General features: G+C 34.3%; 1 protein-coding gene across 1 annotated transcript; it reads right to left on the reverse strand.

The window, feature by feature from the left end:
* Window positions 1-1,031: 1,031 nt before the first annotated feature.
* On the reverse strand, window positions 1,032-19,339 carry LOC128207502 (serine palmitoyltransferase 2-like). The gene is made up of 13 exons (XM_052910453.1): window positions 19,210-19,339; window positions 14,154-14,339; window positions 13,119-13,273; window positions 11,105-11,250; window positions 10,518-10,642; window positions 7,124-7,217; window positions 5,877-5,982; window positions 5,208-5,427; window positions 4,672-4,798; window positions 4,056-4,191; window positions 3,346-3,475; window positions 2,531-2,629; window positions 1,032-1,854 (listed from the first exon to the last, which is right to left on the reverse strand). Exons 1-13 carry the CDS (start codon window positions 19,312-19,314, stop codon window positions 1,852-1,854), a joined length of 1,632 nt encoding a protein of 543 aa, XP_052766413.1. The 5' UTR covers window positions 19,315-19,339; the 3' UTR covers window positions 1,032-1,851.
* Between the last annotated feature and the right edge of the window lie 833 nt (window positions 19,340-20,172).

Below are 20,172 nucleotides of genomic sequence, written 5' to 3' on the forward strand. Positions count from 1 at the left end.
TTCACTTCACAGACAAAACATTTTGCTTTAGCTCGTTGATTAGACGGTCCATTGGAATAATATGTAAGGTTGGTACATTCATACAAAAATAATTTAAAAAGCCACACTCGCAATATCTTGTTGCAGGCTCTGTGATGATAAAATGGCCCTTTGGAATATTGCATAACGCTACTTGGTATATTCATACAAAAATTATATGTAAAGCCACACTCACAATGTTTTTTTGCGTGCCCTTTGATACAATGGTCCATATATGTAAAAGTACCTGGTACACTCATGCAAAAATAATTAGTAAAGCCACACTCGCAATGTTTTGTTCTTCGCTCCTTGATTAGAATACACTTTGGAATATAACAACATTACTTGATACATTCATACAAAAATAATTAGTAAAGCCACACTCCGATTTTTGTTGCACGCTCTTTGATTAGAATACCCTTTGTAATATAACAACGCTATTTGGTACATTCATACAAAAATATTTTTTAAAGGAAGATAAGAACACATTCATGAAGCAGCACCGAGAAAATGGCAAGACATAGAAAAAACACATTCTTGTTTCAATATGGAGAGGGAAAAAATCCTGTGGAACACAGCTGTTGTATTAAAACAAGGAGCCTTATTATAAGGGGGTGTTAAAAACTCTGCGGAAAAGTGCTCTCATTTTTCCAAACCACTTACCAAACTAATGAATCTTAAACGATATGTTGATTAGAAAATAGCATACTGAATTTGATTATTAATTTTGCTGCCTCAATGCATTATATTATGACCAACAAATCATAAAAGCTCCAGTATATTTCGAAAATGTTTAACAGAATGATATCACTTTTTCGCTTATTTTTGAACACCCCTTGTTTATACCAATTTATAACTATTATGCTACAAGTACATAATAAGGGCTATTCCATTTAAACATATAACCCCCCTAATGAAGCAATTTAACCCTTTTGGGGTCCAAATCAGCGATAAAAGACACCCACCCATAGACTATTGAAATAATTGCCTCCCCCCCCCCCCCCCCCCCCCCCCGTGGGTTATATGTTTTACTGGAATAGCCCTAACAGATCTTTTTCACATCCAAAACTTTTACCTGTATGTCTGAATGTTATACTTTCTTAAGAAAACAATTGTTGGTAAATTCTTTAGTTGTTTAATGATCTTTTAAGAGATTCATTCTCTATAAAAAGTAGTGTGACCATGCTGGATGGAAAAATAGAGCCATAGTCCCATATAATTCTTTTTCTTTCCATTTCTTCTTTACAGAACAACAACTTCTTAAATGGCTGCCAGTCTGTGACATTAATAGGAAGTATAAAATACACGACTTTATGGTTTACATATTAATCGCGACAAGCATATTTTACTGGTACAAAAAGTCAAGCATAGCTAATGAGGCAACTGGCCTTTAAATTTCAATGTATTATATATTATGAACAAAACATTAATTTGTTTTACAGTAAGGAATACCAATTGGTTTCCATGTAAATCATCATCTGCCTGGTCTTGCTGGAAAATTTGGTAAAGATCAATAGCCATGTATGTGTTACAGATTTCTGTACAAATATGACCTTTCAAAGGTCTGCACTAGTTTTCGGATACCTTTATAAATATTTTTGACCAAGTCCTTGTGAAAAGTACACGAAATTGGACGTATGTTGAATACATGGTCACGATGACAAAAATCTGCAGAGTAACAAGGAAAGTGGGAGTTTCTTCTGGAGTACACAGTATATGCTTCAGATCCATAATTCTCCCCTCTCCTACAGGAGTATCTATTTGGCTGAGCTCACATACAGAATCTAGTCGACCATGGATTACTATCAAAAAGGTCTGTGATGTGATGATTGTTTACTGAAAGGAGAATATTAAAAGCATCTAAACTTATATCTAACTGGACAGCTACCTGGTAAGCAATACTACAACAAATTTCCACAGGTAAAAAACATGTTTTTGGGCTATTGGAATTTTTTTTTAATTTGCCTATGATTTATTTAGAGTCCGGCTTGTATAAATGTTGGTACATTACATACTGCTAAGAATGAAGTAATTCAAGCTAGTGCCTGTAATATAAAATTCTAAGACTGCCGAGGTCTGTGTTGTTTTGTTTGTTGGTCATAAATGAATCTTATTGATTTCTCTGTTAGGAATCTATAACTAATTGAAGGTCAATTATGTTCCTGTTTATCGAAAATACAGGTCAACCATCATCTTTCAAAACAAAGTTTTTTTGACATACATATTTTTGTAATTCATGAGGTACAACCAAATACCATATAGAACACACAGGCTAACCAATTGGGCACGATAGTGCCCTTTACTATCATATGTGTATGAATGGCTTTTATCATTTTAGGGTTTTAGCTTTAAAGTTATGTAAGGGTGCTGCGCCCTGTCCTCTTTTGGTAGCACCCTCCTACCCTCATGAAGGCACTTTCTAACTTCATAGAATTAAATGCTTAAGACTGTCAAACATTCGTTTTTGATTAATGTTTAAGACCCATAATAAGACTACAGCGTGTGCACTCACAGGTATGAGATCAATTTCCTTTTCACTGAAGTCTGGGACGGGCGAACGGGCGTAACGCAGACGAAGCAGGTCGCCAACCGTGTCAATTGTCTTCAACGCCTGAAATACACAATTATAACAGTGTGAGCAGTTAAATGGTTATGGAGAGTGATAGTGAGAGTGATCTAGTGGTCATGGTGTCTCTCTGTCACCCAAGAAGCCATAGGATCAAACCCCAGCAGGTACTGTTTTCTACCGAAAAAATATCCTTTCCAGTTATTCATCAACTAAAAGCTCTCTTCACACTTAAGCCCATATCATTCAGTATAAACTTAACAATACAATTTGTTAGGGATGAATTTAACCAAGATGAGATATGTCTTGCACTACTTTCTGCCATCCTTCTTCTCTAGTTTGGGGTCATAACAATATCACTGAGAATATATACCAACTAGGGTTATATTTTATAGCCTTCTTTCTCTCATTATAAACTAACAGTTAATCATACTTATTTTTTCAAATAATTAGGTTAAATTAATTGGTACACCTCTCAACACTTTCTGTTGTTATACCGTATTTATGTACCTATCTGTCTGAAGGGACAACCATACAATCATCATTTCTATGATAGAAATTCTCATGAGCATCATGAGAAGTTTGGGAACCACCAGAGAAGCATGCACGCTATGACGTCAAAGGTTTAAGCTGAGAAGAAATTGGTTAAAAGCCTCTTTCTGAAAGGAGTCAGAATTTTTTTTTTCCTGAAAACTCACAATACATTTAACTGATGATAGTCTCATATGAATATGAAATCTATTTATTGTTGAAAGTCTTACTTCATCAATATCTTCCTTGGTGTGTGCAGCGGAAAGACAGAATCGGGCCCGAGTCTTTGAGAGGGGTGTAGCCGGAAAACCAACGACAGTTACACCAAGTCCACGTCTTATACACTCCCGACTAAATGCTCTGTAACGGAAGAATGTAATTTTATTTAGTCCACATGTATTTCCTTCAACTGGATTGTCAAATCAGCCATCCACTTTTAGTCTTCATGACTGTTTTCAAAATGTTAGAACTCATTTGCTTTTAAATAATAGTTAGTATTGTGGCATTTGGCGCTCCACACTCAGAATGATGCATGTACTTTTGTTATTCAAAACTTTTAGTTGGCAGGCTTGGTACAGCCCATCCCGCACTTAATTGATAAGATGATAATAAAATAATTGCTTGTTTATGCGCAAGCTTCTAATCAATTCAAAAAATAAATAAAAATACAATGGCCAAATGGATATATGGTGGTAGTAGTCTGCTTAAAGGATTTGTATTTGTTATTGAATATGAATCTGTCATGTGATCCAACTTGCAGAGGCATGAGTCTAACGCTTCAGTATTGTAGTACCAAGTTTTTCATGCATTAAGATGTGTATAACATTTTAAAATTATTACCGTAATGGGTAGATTATTTTTTTATAGGAAATTTACATTTGTAAATGAATTCTAAAAAGAAAAGAACAGAAATCCAAATTTCTTCAAAATGGCAACTTACGCCATCTTTGTTGGCATAAAGATGAGTAATGGCACGACTGGTGAATCCTTGTTTCCGTATATTATGTAGCCTCGCTCATGAAGATTGCGTCGGAAGTATCGACAATTCCATTTTAACTGCTGAATGCGACGCTTGCCTAGTAAAATAAGTTAAGTGGTACAAATTATCTTGAAACTACTTTTCTAATTAAATCCTACCCATACAACTTTTTTCACTTTATTGAAAATAGAACAAGAACTTATAATGGATAATTTAAAATACTGATACAAGGAAAAAAGCACATTTATATCTTGCAAAAAGCTATTGCTGGGTTAAGTCATTGAAATTTGACTTTTGGATGGCAAAGCCAAATTCATATATACTACCTCTTGGCATGACTTTTTTGAACAAGCCCTGCTATATGAAACCCAAAATTTAAGCAAGCCAAGAAACCATTTTACCAGTGCAGGGCTTGTGCTGATTTCTACCACTGTGGGTTATATCAAACTGATATCTGGCAAATAGACTTTATTGATTAACCGCTGAAGTATTCACAGCTGAAACTGCTTGATACAACAACAAATCCATTATCTTACTGATTGCCTGAATCTAGACAACATTGCTAATGACTGCATACCTTCAAGTGTGCCGTCCTTGCCCATAATGATCTTCATTGAGGAGAGCACCTGCTGTACCACAGGGGGCTGGGTTGCTGGCGAGTACACTGACATGTGTGATGTAAGACGTAGGTGATTTATCAATGCCTGTAATATATTGTTTTGTGTATTATCATCACATAAATTTTATTTAATGTGTACAAACATCATAATACTCCCAATATAAGAATAAATTATTTAATACCTTTTTTGTTTAACAAAAAATATGTTCAGATGCTGCAAAGACAAAGACTAACTCGGGACGAAGTTCCATGTTAGACTTTTTATAAATCATAAGTGCTATCATGAAGTTTTTCTCCTAAATATGGAAGTTTGAGTCGTTCAAACATTTAACGCTCTCCATAACTATTCAACTTCTTAGATAAACAGAAAATATTTTACGTCTTAAAAATGCCAAATCAAATAAGAACTTATATTGGAAGTTAGATATACTTTCAATCTTCTTTTCAGTGGAAGCAAGTATAACAACTGGATAGTCACAATGACACTTCAGTACCTTTGATCCACCGATGTAGCCCCCAGCAGCCCCAAAACTCTTTGTGAAGGTCCCCATCATGATGTCAATGTCCCGTGGGTTGAGTCCGAAGTAGTCGACTACCCCACGTCCATGCGGCCCCATCGCCCCAACGCTGTGTGCCTCGTCAAGGTACATGTATGCCTTGTACTTCTTCTTGAGTCGAATCAGTTCTGGTAGACACACTATTGATCCTTCCATACTGTAACATGGGCATTATTTAACTATAATATTAGGCCACATGCATTTTGTGACTAGGTGTTAAAATCACTTGATCCAAATTTCACATATGTTAGACTGTCAAATTCAAATGTACAACTTAGTTTCATCCATAATTATGCACAAAAAAGGGGCACAATATGAAATCACTATGTTTCTCTTTCAAAGCCTAAAATATGTTTCTGACAGTTTTTTTTTGGTACAGTGTTTACATATTCTTTCTCTACTCTTCATTCCATTGAAATGATACCAAATTAAAATGGGGCTAACAGCTTGGCATCCAAAATTCATAGTATTGCACATCCTATAAAGCCTAAAGACAATCAGCAAAAGATGCAAAAGAAAACAGACAAAGTTCACATCAAATAGATTAATATCAAAGTGTTGCCATCAATAAATGTTGGTTGAGGTTACTTGTAACTCAAATAATACCTGTATACGCCTTCGACAACAATGAGTATCTTCTTCCATGGTCGATGTGTGCGGGGTTGGCCGTGGATCACCGCCTCCCGTAAACGCTTCTCCAGGTTTTCCATGTCTGCAGACACACACACACACACATAATATATATAATATGTCTATGAATGGAGTTAAATAACATGGTTAGTTTTGTTTATACTTAATTATTCAACCTAAATTTTAAATACATTTATTTGCTGTTATAAAAAAGTCTTGGATCGATTTCTAGATACCTGGAAGATACCTTTACAAAGGCACCCATTGATCAAAACAATGTCCAAATAAAAAACTAGTCATACATCATCATGTACACTATATGCAGTGATGTCAACATGTATAATCATAAACTAATGTCTCCCCCTATTCACATCACGTCATATTACCTTTATTCTTTAAGTGTAAACTTGACCTTGAACTTAGCTGGTTGTCACATGCCCTATGCACATCTCAATATGATGAACATTTGTGGTTAGTTATTTCAAATCCTTCAAGCAGTTTAAGAGATATTGAGCAGACATGAAATGTAGTCATATGACCTTTGACATGTGACCTGTAAGTGTGACCTTGACCTTAAACCAGCTACTTGAAACATACGCTCTGCATAGTCAACGTCTCAAAATTTTGAGCATTTAAGGGTTTTGTCCAATCAAAATCCTTCTTCAAGTGGTTCAAGAGATATTGAGCAGACACAAAATGTAGTCATATGACCTTTGACCTGTAAGTGTGACCTTAACCTTGAACCCAGCTTGTTGTCACATGCATTTTGCACATTGCCTCAATATTATGGTTCACATTTGTCGGAAGTTATTTCAAATCCTTCTAGTGGTTCAAAAGATATGGAGCGGACATGAAATGTAGTCATATGACGTTTGACCTGTAAGTATGATCTTAGCCATGAAACAAGATGCTTGTAGCATGTGCTCTGCACATCATATAAATAAGGCAAACATATTTGTGGCTAGTTTTTTGCAGCAAACACAATTTGTGAATGACAGATGGACAGATGGAGGCATTATTATATCTGGTATATGTGGCGTGTTTTCTTGTGTTTTTTCAATAGAAAACATAACCAAATAGCTCCTTACCATAATGGACACAGCCTCTAAAACCGCTATGTTTGCTTGGACAGACCGACAGAAGGACAGACAATTCAACTCGGGCAAACACAATATGTCTCCCAAATAATGGGGGAAATATAAATAAACGTTATAAGGACTTACTATTGTGTTTGAATGTCTTGATGGTTGCGCCTGTTAACCGGCTGCCAAGCACGAGAGATGCGTGGTTCAGCTCATCACTCAGAATCAAGCAGCCCTGAAATATATAACCAAACATGTCGTATACTGCTTGAATGTTGTTTATAACTGTAATTATTATACAATTTTCTCTGCTTCAAATTTTTTATGCTATAACTTTATGAATACCGGTTCCACAGCCAATAATAATATATTTGTAGGTTCATTTGATTCAAATAATATGAAAAGGAACACAAGCACAAAAAAATCATGCCCAAATTTGTTTACAATTGGTGATGTGTAAATTAGGATAGAACTACATTAGGGTACAGGTTTAATTTCAACAAAATGGCCATCTGACTGTCTAACAACTAAATTAGCTCATTTGCTAATGTTTGGAACTAGGAGAAGCAAAAATGGTCGATAATTTGTGAAATACCCCCTGTGTGTATTTCATGCCAATCTAGAAGAACACATACAGTCGAATTATAACAGTATGGTGCCAAAAAAGTGCATAAATATAGATAAGCGAAACAGGTTGAGGGTCTTTTATCAATGAGCAAATGACAAATGATTTAAAAATCAATAGCAAGACATTCAAGTTATTATCAAAAGCTCAATTGAAAGCTTTGCATATATTCGAACTGGTTACAGCTATCAGTAAAACAGTGTTGGAATTTTTTTTGGGTTGTCTGGTTTATCAATTCGAAAAACTGATAATGTGGTATGTCACTTGATAGGATGGGCCTGATAATTATAGAAGTTCGAAATATGGAAAGTTTTCACAAAGATTTGAATCGGAAATGACCCATGGGGACAGTAATGGCCGCCTCAGTTCCCAGGACCTTGCCCTTTGACCTGTTGATCTGTTGATCTAAAGGGGTCCACAATAGGGGATCAACATATCAAAATCAACCCCTTACCAACTCTGAGGACTGTACTCTTTATATTGATCGTAAAGGTTTTTGTGTTAAAGGTCACTGTAATTGTGACCTTTGACCTACTGACATCATCATCAATAGGGATAATCTATTGCCAACCCTCCCTATCAGGCAATCAGACAAGGTTTAATCTACTGACTGACTGATACATGGATATGTGCAGAGTAATATACCCCACCCCTTCTTTGAAGAGGGGCATAATAAAGTTTGTATAAACCTAAGCTAGATAAAACATGGTGTAAATACAAGGCCAAATAAAGGTGCTTGCGCACAAGTTTGCTATTGAGGGCTTACCCCTTATAGTCAAGTCTGGTTAGAACAACCTGATATAAATATTCAAACCTGTTAAACAAACGGTGAGATTTACTGGCCATGTGATAACTCTGGTCAACCAAATTGTATGGGAACTTGGATTCAATACAATTTTTGTTAAACAAAGTAGGTAATTCGATTGATTGCAACATCAGAAAGGTGAGAGTGCATTATAATCACAAAGTTATTTTTTCTATCACTAATGTAAGTCATTTTGGCCCATGTTTACGGACAGTCTCAAGTCCAAGTCTGAACTTGAACTAGAAAATCATTTGTATTAATTACATTAAAAATTGTTGTTACAGATCCTCTTTTTAAATAATATTTTAAACTAGTTAAACGTTCAAATCTAAGTTCACTATCAAGAGAACATAGAATAACATAATATGTATTGTAGTCGAAGGCCCGAAAAACAATATGAGAGAATTAATTTAACAAAAGTAATGACAAGTTTTATACATATATCAGTGATTTTCTTTGGAATTATATTTACTGCCTGTGCCTTGCAATTTGTGAAAAAAAGTTGACTTTTGGAAAAATACAAAATCAGACCAAAATAGTTAATAGAATGGAAAATATGCTTGATTTAACTGTTTTGTGTATACATTATGCTTTAAAAGAGTAAGTCTTGTCAAGTTTTTGTTTATATTTCAAGAAATTCATTGCTTTTTTATTCATTAACATAGTCTGCATTTATCAAATTGGGAAAAAATTATAAAAGTTTTCGCAAGGGGATACAGCCTTTAGAAGGCAGTAAATTCCACCAAAAAAATCACTGTATACACTTGTATATATATTTATTTTTCCCACCCTAGGTTGATTTAAATGATAAACAAACAAAACAAGTATAATAAACATATACAACAATACAAACATATCATGCGGGTACTTATATAAATTAAGATTAAGATTTGACGCAGACTTGAGACTGTTTATAAACATGGACCAAAGTGCTGAACTCACCTTTGATATTTTGATGCTGGAATATTGTTGTAATGTTTAATACCACTTTCACAACCAAAATGTCAACCTCATTATCTCATTATCTCATTATCTCATTATCTCAAAACGTAGGCCATACAACATGTCATTTGCAGTGGCCAAATTAACTCGCTAAAAACGCCCCTAGCAAAAGTGTGATTCTTTGGATAAGGTTTTCTGTGAAAACTTGTTTAAGCCCTTTTTTCATCACTTAACTTTGTCCATATTAAATATAAGTAAACAGTTTACCAAGTATTTGTACCTACAGATTAATAACATTACGGAGTAAATCTATTGAAATAAATACATTCATCCAGACATACACATCTAACAAGAGGCACTGCAATGCGACGAAACCAGGTTTTTAATGTGGACAATCAGAAATTATAGCCAATTTATTTCTTGTTTGAGTTAGGAAAAGGTACCAGCCTATATCTTTATTTTTATCAAAAAGAGACGTCACTGACAATTTTTTATGTGTTTAGTTTCCATCAATTCTACAAACAGTCATTTGGCAGAAACCGTTTTTCTTTTATGAGTAACAATGACCTTGACTCCACCCCTGTCAAAAGCAATCCCAAGCTAGCTCTTAAGTTACTAACCTACACACCAACTTTCATTATTATCCATCAATTCTATCTTAAGTTATTGGGCTAAAAACATTTATCTATTTTAACTTAAGTATCAGTGACCTTGACCCCAACTCCCTCATAAGCAATCCCAAGCTAGCTATCCACATAAGGCCAAACAATATAATATGTATGATTCCTCTGAAATGTCTGTAAAAAATCAGACAAGTCTCACAAAGATGAAGACAGTTGCATGCCAATCAAATGTTGTTTTTCTGTGAAGAAAAGGGCATAACCCAACAACAATTAAAGCAAGAGTTTTGCGCCTGGCTGTACATGTTTGTTAAATGTGTACCAGGTGTCATTATAATGTCTTGAACTGTTTTTGCTTAATGGCCTAGGCAAAAGTAAGAAGGCTATGCTATTAAAAAACTTTAATTCTTTGAAAAAGCAGCCAAGCCAACAAACAAATAAATCAACAAATAACAGGTTATATTTTAACCTACTTCGTCTACTCCTACTGTATTCACGTTTGATATATTGATATATATCTCTGTATCAAAGTGTATCTGTTACCTTGGAGACAAGACAGGGCATGTTCATGGAGTTGGTAGCGAACCCCATGGGTACAGTGATGGCTGCCTCAGTTCCCAGGAACTCTGCTACCAGCTCATCTAGGTCTCGATGGATATCCAGGGTCCCTGAAACAATCAACCGTAGATAGTCATCCAGTGATATTTTTTTAAGAACAGGATAGAATAACTGCTAGATAAACTAAATTTAAAGAGAACTTTTCATATTTTAAGCAGTCAGGCTTTGAAAAAATGATATGATTTCATAAAAAATTATTTAAAACAGTGACAAAAATTTTCTTGACGAAAAGAGTAAATAACCCTATTGAAAATTGGATCAATTAAAGCTTGGATTTCTTAAATGCTATTCAGAAGAGTTTGCCAGGTTCTTTTAGGTGTGTCTTCATAAAAGAAAGTAAAATAACATAAATGTTGTTAGCACAAAAACAGTCTCTTTCAAGTCTCCATTTGCTTAATACAGCCTTGTAATCACTATAAAGACCATTTTAAGTAAAAATTAGGAGAAAACTACATTTTTGTATTTCTTTTCATCAATGGGCGTCTGTTTAATCAATTCTTGTGGGTCCATACCTAGTTCCTGCCGACTGTTGTAAGAGATGATGCCGTATTTTCGTGTTGCCTCGGTGACAGCATCGGCACATGGCCCCGTGGTGTTGGAGAACCCCAGATAGTTGTAAGAACCCATGTTTAACACGGGAAACCGCTCCTTAGGCACCCTGCAGATACATAATGAGAAAGCGTTTATTCTCTTGTTGGTGGTTTTTTAATTCAATTTAAAAACAAAATACAATGACAGCAATGTATATTTTCAAAAATCATATAAAAGTAATGGAACCTTTTCTCAGCTAAACTGAACCCCCTTCTATCAGCGGTAACCCAAATATTTGTTTAACTACAAATGAAACAATTTATTGATATGTGTTGTTTTCATGTATGTTAAATGTTAATCTTTAGGCCAACTGATACTTGTGCCATTATAGCAGGGATTTTGCACTGGTATCATGGCTTGTCGCTGAAGTTTTGTTAGCATTAGTGTGATCATACTGTGAATACATTTATATCAAGTATTTCATGTTATAACAAATGCACAAACTAACAACCAATGCGGAAAAAACAGCAATGATTCTAGGTTGTAAGTCAGTCCGTCCAATTCTCGGTAGGATTATTGAGAGATCAGGACAAGACCTATCTGTATAAGTAGCATTCCCCTTGCTCTGAGCCTCATAATATACTCCCTTGTAGTACCCCTGTTAATGATTATGTCCCTTGTTGTAATGTACTATGCTCTGTTGTTAATGATTTTTTTTCCTTTTTTCCTTTTCCTTTTTCTTTTCTTATAATTGTGAAATCTGTACAAAAATCTGTGGTATACTTATAAAAAATATTTATACATAAACATATCTGCTTTTTGCATTGTGTTATTATTTCAATTTTCCATCTCACGGAACATGTTTTTGTCATCATACCACTTAATGGTTGCTGTAAAATGACACAATTTCAGTCAAAATGAAAAATCTAGTAGTTTACAGCCATCTAAAAAACTCATGATTCCTTGAAAATTGAACCCGCAAAAAAAAAAGACTTTACAGCAGACACTCAAGTTACCAAGCAAAAATCAACCAACTAGGATGTTCGTAGTGATTACTTAAAATATAACATAAACTGTATAGTTGCATGATGAGGTATAATTAAGGAGAGACTCAGATGTTAAACAAAGAGTTACAATGATGGAACATTGACAAAGGTTCAACAACAAGTTCACTGTCATTAAGAATGATTGAGCTCCATGGAAAATCAATACATGAAGGAGATAACCGACCAATAAACAAACAAGGAGAGATGTTCCCTTTCTTTCTTAATAGTGCAAGGTAATATTAACAAAAGTGCTATAAGAAACCATGTCTTTGTAAGAATTTGTTGGGTTTAAAATGTGGCAATAAAGTGAGATCACAACCACGTTTATTTAGGAGTCATGAAGGATAACGACACTAAACACATAAGAGATCATAATAGGATGAATAGCTATCAGACGGGAACTAGAGTCTTAGGTAATAGGGTTTACAACATTAAAATCAACTCAACTTTATGTTTAATGGACCTGGCCCTTATTTCCCCAACAATCTTAAGTCCCTTATATAACTAAATAAAGCTAAGCTCAATATTTTTATTTTGGTCTAAATATGCAAGTCATTTGGCTTCATGAAATAAGATATTTACAGAAATATGGATCGTATAAGAAAGAAAGATACATTAAAATGCATTGAATTAATAGTTAAAGGGTGACATACAGGCACATTCTGCTTTTCTCTTATATAGTGTAATGGGAATAAGCAAGTCATTTGGCTAGATGAAATAAGATATTTAAAGAAATTTGGACTGGATAAGAAAGAAAGATACATTAAAATGCAATGAATAAATAGTTAAAGGGGTGACATACAGGTGCATATGCTTAAGCTCATATATATAGCATAATAGGAATGGAAAATGACACACAAACGTGTCATACCTTTAAAACCATACCACATAAAATAATTTCATATTTTGCAAAATAAAAATAGATGGGGAAGCATAAAATAATTCATACTCATAACTCCATCCATAGTCATGAGTGATTCTCCGTATGATATTCATTCTTGCAGACGGGCAGCTGACAACGGGCACGCCAAGAACATCCGACACACGACGAAACACATGCCTCGTGTAGAAACTCTCCCAGGTGGAGAAAAGTGGAACAAAACCCTGAAATACACGTTCATGTAACATGTATGTTTGAATGCAAAAAAACACAAGATGTAGATTATTATCTACTTATTTTAACAATGGCTTCATTTTCACTAATTTTTGTGATAACCCCTCCATTTAAGAAATACTTCACAAAATGACATTATAATATATAAAACCTATTGTGAATATGAAAATAATTCATATAGCCTTGGCAAAGCAATTTTACATTACACCTCTGGCATAAATGGATGGAAAAAAAATTGCTATTACTGGAAAGGACATCAAAAGTTTAAACCAATTCTACTGTATTTACAGCATATTTTGACCAACTTAAATAATAGTTATATATACACCAATAGGAAAAGTTTCCACAGCTCATATAATTTATGGTTGATACATGCACTTAACCTATCACTTAAAGTTAAGTCTAGACAGTCTGTACAAGTCTGAGACAATCCTTAGCAATTAGTGCCTACCACACATGAGCTGAATCTATTAATTATTTAGCTATTTTCTGTAAAACAAAAGCGCCGCAGAGTGAAAGGCAATGTTCATATGATTTTCATTCGATCATGGAGATAACTCAACAAACTATAAAGCCAGATTTATGGGCCTTGGCCGCCTTGCTATACATATACGTACTGACTCTAGCAACATGTGTTCCAAGTTTCATTTCAATATTTTGGAACAGTTTTGAGTAATATCCAAGGTAAATGTTTTTGCACAACTAGGCTGCAAACAACACTACTGATGCCAATTAAAATGACATCAAGGTCATGACAATACAGGAATTTTCCTATTCCAAATATACACAAGCAAAAAATAATTAAAAAATCATTTCACCATCCATAAAAAATCACTAACCATTTGAATAAATGTAATGCAAAATACTTACTGGTATCTTTGGTTCTAGACAGGCGTTGACTTTGAGGAACCCAATATTGTTTAGAAAGTCCCTTATGTGACCAATGAGAACTAAGAGCCCGTAACAAATGTATGTGCTGATGGCCGCCAGAAGGGGAGTCTCCTCAAACGACTCCCAGTAATTGGCCTTCCAGTCGTCCACCTTAGCTCCACCATCCTGTAACAAAAATATATCTTGAATATGATCTGGATTGTTATTAAATAGCAATAATTCAGACAACCCAAATGACAGCAAGGGATAGCAAGAGATTGTGAATGACAGCTTATCATTGTGTATGACTGTAAGACATCTAGAATGACGGCCAGAGATTGTGAATGACTGCTTATCATAGTGTATGACTGTAAGACATCTAGAATCACTGCCAGAGATTGTGAATGACTGCTAATCATTGTGTATGACTGTAAGACATCTAGAATCACTGCCAGAGATTGTGAATGACTGCTAATCATTGTGTATGACTGCAAGACATCTAGAATCACTGCCAGAGATTGTGAATGACTGCCAGAGATTGTGAATGACTGCACAACATCTAGAATCACTGCCAGAGATTATGAATGACTGCTAATCATTGTGTATGACTGTAAGACATCTTGAATGACTGCCAGACATAGAAAATGACTTACCATGCATAAATGTTTATTAATTAAATATTTTCTATTTTAAAATTACCAGAAATGCCTTAAATTTTACAATACAGGACTGTTGAGTCAGACGAATTTTTCAAACTTAGCCAATGTAATGGATGGGGGAGAGCCTTTTTAGGTACAGTCAAGGCTCCATCATAAATTCAAAATATCATTGATCAAAATCGACTTTCCTTCATGATGTGCACACACCAGCAGATGATTATTTGGAATAGATTTTCTTTGGGATAATCTCGGAACAAGCCCTCTTTTGTTTTGATGCCCCATTTAGGCTTAAATAATATGATTTAATAATAAATTAAATCTGAGTCTATTAAGCATAAACAAGGCCACCATTACTAGAATTTAATAAAAGCTGATTTTGTCCTCTGATCTAGAAATATGACATGTAATGAGTGATCATGAATGATGGTGTCATTTGTCATAATGACATCCTGTTAACAGTCAGTTAAAGGCCTAGTTTAAGCCTTCTATAAGTGACCCCCCCCCAAAAAAAATTCCCGTGTATTTGTACACAACCTCTGTTAATTGATCTTAATCTGATTGTCTAATTGTCTTATCAGATCTCCAATCTGAGTATCCTGCTGTGCAATTTTTGATATTTTATTAAAAAATGGACTCTAAATGGCACTGAGCCAATAAACGAATACACAGGCAATTGGCCCCTACTGTGACATCAGTGCAATTAACAGGAGATGCACACCAGGTGATTATCATGCCAGACATTCCTTAAACTAGACCTTTAAGGTAGAAAAGAAACCTTTAATCTGTTAAAACATGTTTAGATGGAATAAGTATTGCATCAGCGCACAGTTAAATTTCTCATTCTGCATTTTTTATATTTTCAATGCTACCAATACAAATTTCAGGGATTTTGGATAAATTGTCAAATTCAACATATATATATAAAGAAATTCTGTTTCACATTATTTCTGTCACTTGACTCTAAGTCAAGTCAACTGTACTTCCTAAGTCAAGTAAACTGAGCTCTCTAATCAAGTCAACTGTGCTCCCTAAGTCAAGTCAACTGTCTTCCTAAATCAAGTCAACTGTGCTTCCTTAGTCAAGTCAACTGTGCTTCCTTAGTCAAGTCAACTGAGCTCTCTAATCAAGTCAACTGTGCTTCCTTAGTCAAGTCAACTAAGCTCTCTAATCAAGTCAACTGAGCTCTCTAATCAAGTCAACTGTGCTTCCTTAGTCAAGTCAACTGAGCTCTCTAATCAAGTCAACTGTGCTTCCTTAGTCAAGTCAACTGAGCTCTCTAATCAAGTCAACTGAGCTCTCTAATCAAGTCAACTGTACTTCCTTAGTCAAGTCAACTGTGCTTCCTTAGTCAAGTCAACTGAGCTCTCTAATCAAGTCAACTGTGCTTCCTTAGTCAAGTCAACTGAGCTCTCTAATCAAGTCAACTGAGCTCTCTTATCAAGTCAACTGTGCTTCCTTAGTCAAGTCAACTGTGCTTCCTTAATTAAGTCAACTGAGCTATCTAATCAAGTCAACTGTGCTTCCATAGTCAAGTCAACTGAGCTCTCTAATCAAGTCAACTGAGCTCTCTAATCAAGTCAACTGAGCTCCCTAAGTCTGAAATGTGTTAAGCCTGATCTTTAAACAAATGTATACCCGAGTTGATGCATCTTGGTACTTATGTATCAATAAATCAGAAGAAGTTGACATGGCAGAAATGCCTTCAGGATACTTAGTTTTTATAGTATTACATGGATCATGGCAGGTAAGAATGTCATTGTCAATATTGAACACATTCAAAACCATTCATAATTGCATCTTGAATTTCATTTAAAAATATCTGATAAACAATATAGATACACATTCATTAAATAAATGCCACAAAATGTTTCATTTACCAAAACTTAAATGGGTCAGTTATCAAAAAGCATACACAACCATGAAAGACATTATATAACTCAAGTTAAACTTATCAGGCGTTATTTGTGTGCAATACTTCACTGTCAATATGAACTGGATAAACCCAAAAGTGGCATGATCAGTTCCACAAATGAGAAGTTTTTCCTCTGACAATCAGCCTATGCAACAGTGACTATCTGCCACGCAAAATAAAATGATCGAGAATATAAATCTAACAATTCTATTTTAATTCATGGATCTGACTTAAAGGACAATTAGCTGCAGCCTTTATGACATCCAATATACAAAAATCTGATTATTTTATGAAAATCATAAGTAAAATGAGAAATTAAATTTATGAATATAATGATAATAAATATTTAATATTGAATAGACAGCATGATTGGATCCATGGTAATCTTGGTCTGCAATTGTGGACCATATCCACTTCACCATGGTGGACAGATACTTTTCCAGTAATTGATGTAAAATATAAACACATTTATAATAATTAATTATAGATCATATTTAAGGCAGATATGTCACCACTGCAGTAAAAGTTGTTGACATTCAAATGTACATGGTGAAGTGAACATACTTTTGATCTACCGAAGGTTAACGGAAATAATTTATTTTGCTAAACTTGCTGCCCAATAAGGCTAGATTGTAGATGTATAAGTCTAAAACCTTTTGAACTTACCCAAATAAAATTAAGCAAAAAAGCAGTGATTTTGGCCATTTATTATTTACCTAAATAACCTGCCTGTCCTCACCTTGCTGGTACTTTACCTGACCCTTGTTTCTGGCAAGTGGATTATTTTGCAGACTGGGTTAAAAATAAGTGTTTAAGGGGACTATTGCAACCCATAATTTATTTTTTCTAATCATGAATATAATCAAATACACAGGTTCAAGCAGAGAGAGGGGCAAAAAGAGACAAGTAAACATCAAGTTAAAATTATGACCCTGTCTTATTTCTTAACATCAAAACCACATTATAAATAAGTTAAAATTATGACCCTGTCTTATTTCTTAACATCAAAACCACATTCGAGATTAAAACTCCTCAAAAGTGGAAACTTATATCACAGTGCTCTATGTTTTCAGTAGCAATTAAAATATTTGAAAATTGCAAAATAATTTTATGGACCAACAACAATTAATATTATAAATGGGAAAATTTAAAGTTCAGATTTAAAACCAATGGCTGTGTATCTACCTAGGCAATACAAGATGCTACAGAACACAGAAAAGGGCTTTTTTCATAAATGTTCATTATAATTTTATGTGCTAAACCAAATTGTACAAATTTTTCCCAACTTAAATTCAGAAAAAAATCTCAATCTTTTATAAAAATTCTTTTCATAAAAGAATCTATCAGACTGAGAGGAAGATCATAAATACTGTGTTAAGCTATTTCGTATTATAAATTTAATTTTTGATCACTGTATTTTTCACCTTTAATTTTCTGTTAGTGTAATTATAACTACTGTACTTTCCGCAATTTCTAACAACTTCCTGTATGTACACACAAAAGTCCTAATGAAACACATACAGGTAATCTTCCAAAAACAGGTAAAAAACTAACTACCGACTATAGCCTAGAAATGTCACAGAATTCCCATTATACTAATTCAATAATAACCACATATTAGTTTATGACTTAGTGTTAGCTTATGGTGGGGATGTTTGACCCAAAAGGCACCCAAACTGATATTTCCATTCAAAGATTTATAATATCTACCGTATCCAGTGTTTTCATCCCAGATTGAAATATCCGACCGGAGGGCACATGCAGAAACACATGAATTACTTTTTTTTCCCCATACCTTTTGATTCATTGTAATAAATTAATTGTTTTGAGGAACTATTTGATGTCATCATTCAACTAAATTTACTTTATATATGCATTTTGACGTCAGTTTGTGTTGTAATGCACCAATCAATTGTACCCCCCCCCCCTCCCCAAGTTGGGGGGTATACCATATTTATTATAAATGCCTCTCTCCTTTACAAGAAGCATTCATACTAATTACCTAATTAATATCCACATCAATATTTTGAGCCAGTATCTAGATCTAGATAACTGTATCAGTCAACATGTTCTGCACATTCATTTTTTTTGATAATTCACAAGTAAGTTAAGATATCAATAAACAAAAATCATGTTCTTCTTAAGATTTGTGATAGAAAAAATATCATTTTTCTTTCATTATTCCTGATCCAGGTAAAATGGGCGTTTCCTTGCTTTATTTACATTTTTGACACTGTTGCGTAATTTTAAGGCATATTATATTATAAATTTACAAAAAAATATCACAACCGCATCAAAGTACTCTATTCTCGATATATATCCAAGTAATATTGAACTAATGCGAGTTAAAAGTAAAACATATTTTTTGATAAAAAAAAATCAAAATGCATAAATAGTCGCGAAATTATGTTTCACATAATTCCGAGAGACTGAAATTATTTGAAAAAAAAGTGAATTTGATCAAAATTGTCATTCAAAGAAATACCTTGTGTGAAATTCCATTCTTATGGAAACCGTTTGATTTCCCATTAATTCCGTTTATTTTACCGTTTATCGAAACGGTCCCATTTTTACCAGTTAACGCAACCATCTTGTTATTTAGAGTGACCTTTGACATCGATAGCATCCCATCTTCCGAGAGAATACTTGGCTAAAAATAGAAACCACGTGATGGTCACGTTCTACTTAGTTTGTGATAGGTACGATGTAGTGGTACGACTCTTAACATATGGTGTGGAATATCGTTATACATACCAACCCTCAAATTTTATCAGCTAAGCTCCGTAAAAAAAACAAAGGCTTCAATATAAATGTTTTATGAAATAATATACTGTACTGTAGGGTTCTTATTGTTTACAACTATACTGGACCGGTACTATTCTGTACTGTTTACGTTTTACACTAATTTTGGTTGAATCGTTATACCAAGATAGTCTGAAAAAAGACGTCTGCATTTGCATTTTTTCTTTCTAAAAAGATAGTGAAGTTGTTCGTCTACAGTGTCTTGTTTATTTTTTTCAATGTCTTGTATACAGTAATGTACTGAGACAGTTTTCAGTATAATGAGAGCATACATGTGTGCTAACTTATGAATATTTTTCAATAATTCAATATATTTCATAAAAATAGTTTCTGCAAATGCACAGCTGTTCGTGCAACGTATTTTATGCCATATCGGCAATCATCAAATTCATAATAAAACGTGTATCAGAGGCGTAGGAGCATGGGCGCCAGGGGCGGCGACCGCCACTGCAATATTTCGAGAAGCGGTGAAAAATTAAAATTTGCCTTTTTATGAAAAGGGTCAATCGGAACACCTCGGCCAGTATCCAACAGGTATTGTCTATCTCGAAACTTGTCGGAGATGGCCGAGTTGTTACGATTGGAAAAGAGTAACTATAATGTTAAAAGGCGGTTGCGGTCCTAGAATGCTCACCAGTTACTGCCA

Source organism: Mya arenaria, chromosome 11 (genome assembly GCF_026914265.1).
Source record: "Mya arenaria isolate MELC-2E11 chromosome 11, ASM2691426v1".
Lineage (NCBI taxonomy): Eukaryota > Metazoa > Mollusca > Bivalvia > Myida > Myidae > Mya > Mya arenaria.